At 46.5% G+C, this 4,254-nt stretch overlaps 1 protein-coding gene across 1 annotated transcript; it reads left to right on the forward strand.

The window, feature by feature from the left end:
* Positions 1 to 293: 293 nt before the first annotated feature.
* PCYB_082570 (enolase) lies at positions 294 to 2,382 on the forward strand (the record flags this gene model as incomplete). The annotated part of the gene is made up of 2 exons (XM_004221995.1): positions 294 to 336; positions 1,085 to 2,382. The coding sequence occupies 2 exons, from the start codon at positions 294 to 296 to the stop codon at positions 2,380 to 2,382; spliced, it is 1,341 nt and encodes a 446-aa protein (XP_004222043.1).
* Positions 2,383 to 4,254: the final 1,872 nt, after the last annotated feature.

The raw sequence follows: 4,254 nt of genomic DNA on the forward strand, positions 1-4,254 counted from the left end.
TTATCTTTTATGTACATTCTTTTTAAAACATATTTTTTTTTCTTGCCTTGTAAGTTAAATTCCTCCACAAATTATTACGCAAACGTGCAAAACACGCATATAACAGGAGAAAAAACCAAAAACAAAAAACCCAAAAAACTTTTGATTAATCTCTAACATTATTCAACTTTTTTTTCACATCATTTTTTCGCTGAACGCGTTATTTTTACCACATATATATAGCGTTTTTACGTATTACTCCCAGAAGCCCTTCCCATAGTTTTTCTATACCGTCCTTCCACACGTAGAAAAAAATGGCCCACGTAATTACCCGTATTTCTGCCCGTGAAATTTTGGGTAAGCATTTGAGCGATGTAGCACTGCGTGTGCGTATGGCCGGATTGGCATATAGCTGTGCACGGGATAGAACGTTTGAGTATACGTAGGCTCACGTTCACGAAGTGAAGCAGTGGCAGAGGTGGCACTTGTGTACGTGTTTGCTTCTCTACCCTTTTTGTGACTGCTCGTTTGCCACGTGGTGTGATTGGCGCTATTCATTTCTGCGAATGTGTAGAGGGTCAGTGAGAGGTTCGCCCCTCTGGGGAGCGCATCGAATAGAGTAGCCATCCTTTGAGTGTCTTTGCCCATGGGAGAGTACCTGGGTGGCGTTGGCGAACAGGGCCGCAAGCGAGTTGGCGATTTGGCGATTTGGCCATTTAGCGATTTGGCTATTTGGCAAGTTAGCCATTTGGCGATTGCCGATTTGGCGACGTAGCGTGTAACTAATTCTCTACACGTGCCGCACCCATTTGTGAATGCGCGGTGTATCAGTTGCCCCTCGTGAATGACCCCAACGCAGGGGCATAGCATATAGTTGAGCATGCCCATCAAGTGTGCTGCGCATAGCCCCGAGGCCAAAGAGGAGCAACGTCAACAGATCGGATTAAACGTCGCAGTGCACATTGTGTAGTTCGCCTAGTGGATGGCACCGCTATGTTTTTTTCTTCCCACGTCGGTCTCACTTTACCGCGCACGTTACCGCTCACGCCGCCGCTCACTTTGCCACTCACTTCACCTCTCACCTCGCCGCCCCCCCCCTGCGCAGACTCCCGAGGAAACCCAACCGTCGAAGTGGACCTCGAAACGAACATCGGAATCTTCCGAGCAGCAGTGCCATCAGGAGCATCCACAGGAATATACGAAGCTTTGGAGTTAAGAGACAATGACAAGAATAGATATTTGGGAAAAGGTGTACAGAAAGCAATTAGCAATATTAATGAGCATATAGCACCTAAGTTGATTGGGCTAGATTGTAGAGAGCAAAAAAAAATTGATAACATGATGGTGGAAGAATTGGATGGAAGCAAAAATGAATGGGGATGGTCCAAAAGTAAGTTAGGAGCAAATGCAATTTTAGCAATTTCGATGGCTGTATGTAGAGCTGGAGCTGCTGCAAATAAGGTATCCTTGTACAAATACTTAGCCCAATTGGCAGGAAAGAAAAATGAGCAAATGGTTTTACCTGTGCCCTGTTTGAATGTAATAAACGGAGGATCCCACGCAGGAAATAAATTAGCCTTCCAAGAATTTATGATAGTCCCAGTTGGTGCTCCAAATTTTAAAGAGGCATTAAGATACGGAGCGGAAGTGTATCATAAACTCAAGGCTGAGATTAAAAAGAAATATGGCATTGATGCAACGAATGTAGGAGATGAAGGAGGATTTGCTCCAAATATATTAAATGCTAATGAAGCTTTGGATCTTCTAGTTAGTGCTATTAAAAGTGCTGGTTATGAAGGAAAGGTGAAAATTGCTATGGATGTTGCTGCTTCCGAGTTCTACCAAGCTGATACCAAAACATATGACTTGGACTTTAAAACGCCAAATAATGATAAATCGTTGGTCAAAACTGGAGCTGAGTTGGTTAATCTCTACATCGATATGGTGAAGAAATATCCAATTATTTCGATAGAAGATCCTTTTGATCAGGACGACTGGGAGAATTATGCTAAGTTGACCGAATCCATTGGTAAGGACGTCCAAATTGTGGGAGATGATTTACTTGTTACGAACCCTACGAGAATTACTAAAGCTTTGGAGAAGAAAGCGTGCAATGCTTTGCTGTTGAAAGTGAATCAAATAGGATCAATCACGGAAGCTATTGAGGCTTGCTTACTATCTCAGAAGAATGACTGGGGTGTTATGGTTTCTCACAGATCAGGAGAGACAGAGGATGTTTTTATTGCCGACTTGGTGGTTGCTCTCAGAACTGGACAAATCAAAACGGGTGCTCCTTGTAGAAGTGAGAGGAATGCCAAGTATAACCAGTTGTTAAGGATTGAAGAATCCCTTGGAAGCAATGCCCTTTTCGCCGGAGAGAAATTTAGGCACCAATTAAGTTAAGCGTCGTCCGTACCAGGATGGGGGGTAACCCTTGTCTGGTGTTGTGCCCCCCGCACTTGGTGCCTTCACTTGTACGTATTGAGCGGAGAGGAGAGGAAGGGGTGGAGAAGTGAGGAAGGGCATGGAACTGCTGAACTGGAGGAAGGGCATGGGAACTGCTAAACTGGAGGAAGGCTATTTGCTCCTGTGCGTGTTACTATTACAAGCGCGATAGCACCATCCTTTAGGGGGTGGTGGTCCATTCCAGGTGCTGCCCCCCAAGCCACCATGCTCCTTTCTCTCCCCCCAACGCTCCCCACTTTCCCCACCCTCTCGTTTCGCACAGAGCGGTAGCCCCAATCGCTTCCTCCGTGCGCATGTACAAGTGTTCATACATCAGTGCGTGTACGCCAGCGTCTCCGTATCAGCGCCTATATTTCCATTCCTCCAATGTATGATTCTTTTTATGCGCGTTTATATCGGCTTAGATACCCGTACGCGTCTTTACCCAGGCCTGTTGCGCACACGCCCGAGCACCAACACAGGGCTCCCCCCGTACACGTGAGTCGAGTCTCCATTTTTCGCCATCCATGCATCCTTCAGTTTAACCAAACGTATACACGAACTTGTAAAACTACGGCCTTGAAAGCATAGACCGATTGACCGGTTGAAAACTTGCCAGGACGCTCCGACAGGAGAGGTGGAACGAAGCGGAGTGAGGCCTGTTTGGTCAATCCCCGTTTAGGCCCCTTGTCGAGGAGGCTCCGGGAAGTCACAAAGATATAAGCGGATCAAGTGTGCCGCAAAAAGACGCAGCTTCAGGCGGAGACTTGAAGTGTGGAACCGCCTCCACTGCGTAAAGGACACTCCCGCGTGACGCTAACAAAATGTTTACGCAATTGTTGGCGTCGAGAAAAAAAACAAAACGGGCAATAATTGCAGCGGAGGTGAAAGTCGCAGCGGTGAACGTCGCAGCCGAGGTGGAAGTAGCATCCGAGGCGAAAATCGCATCCGAGGCAGTAATCGCTGCCGCCCATTCACCGATTGATCCATCATTACGCAAAATGAATTTTGCCAAAAGTGGAACAAAGACAAAGTGCCTCTGCCCGTAGACGCGCGAGGCAGCGTATCAAAAAGGAAGCATGCGCATGTCCCAGCTATTCAAAAAAAAAAAAACTGAACCAGCTTGTCCAACATCCGTTCTGCAGGTTTTAAAAAGTTCGCGACTGACTGATTTGTGGATACCTTTCCGCTAACATGCTGCCACTTTTCTGCTACTTCGTTGCTGCGTGGTGAATTTAGCCGCACGGGGGAGCTCCGCGTCAGCACGTGTGTACCCCCCAGGGACAGGGGGAAGAAAAAAAAAAAAGGGAATCCAACCCATGCGGAAGGGGGAAAAACAAAACGAACAAAAGCGAATTGCGGTGGAGGAAGGCAACCCAATCCAACGTGTAACCCCTAACTCTCACTCCTGCAGTGATCAAAAGGAATTGCCTCAGCCGAGCTAGCACAAAATGAAAAGCTGTGTTGGGACAAATGGAAAGAAAGAAAGAAAAAAAAAAAAAAGGTTTTACAGAAAGGGCGCACGATCGCACGAGCGAACGAGCGAGAAGACTGACCCTTTGGAAAAGCTTCTTGCATGACTTTTCTTGTTCTCCCCCCCCCCTTTCCTCGCGGACATTAATTTTTTAAAAAAAAAGGCAACTCCATGTGCACACTCACCTACACATACACACCCGCGCATGTGATGATCATTAAACTCTGAAAGTCGGGCAATTCGACGTGATCTTTGCTCTTCAGTTTTTCTTTTCTTTTGACCCTTTCCCCCAACGTGATGCGTTACACACTGAAGAATGAAACGTGATGATAACGAATCTGTGGTTGTGTACCTGT

This window comes from Plasmodium cynomolgi, chromosome 8 (assembly GCF_000321355.1).
Source record: "Plasmodium cynomolgi strain B DNA, chromosome 8, whole genome shotgun sequence".
In the NCBI taxonomy this organism is placed as follows: Eukaryota; Apicomplexa; class Aconoidasida; order Haemosporida; family Plasmodiidae; genus Plasmodium; species Plasmodium cynomolgi.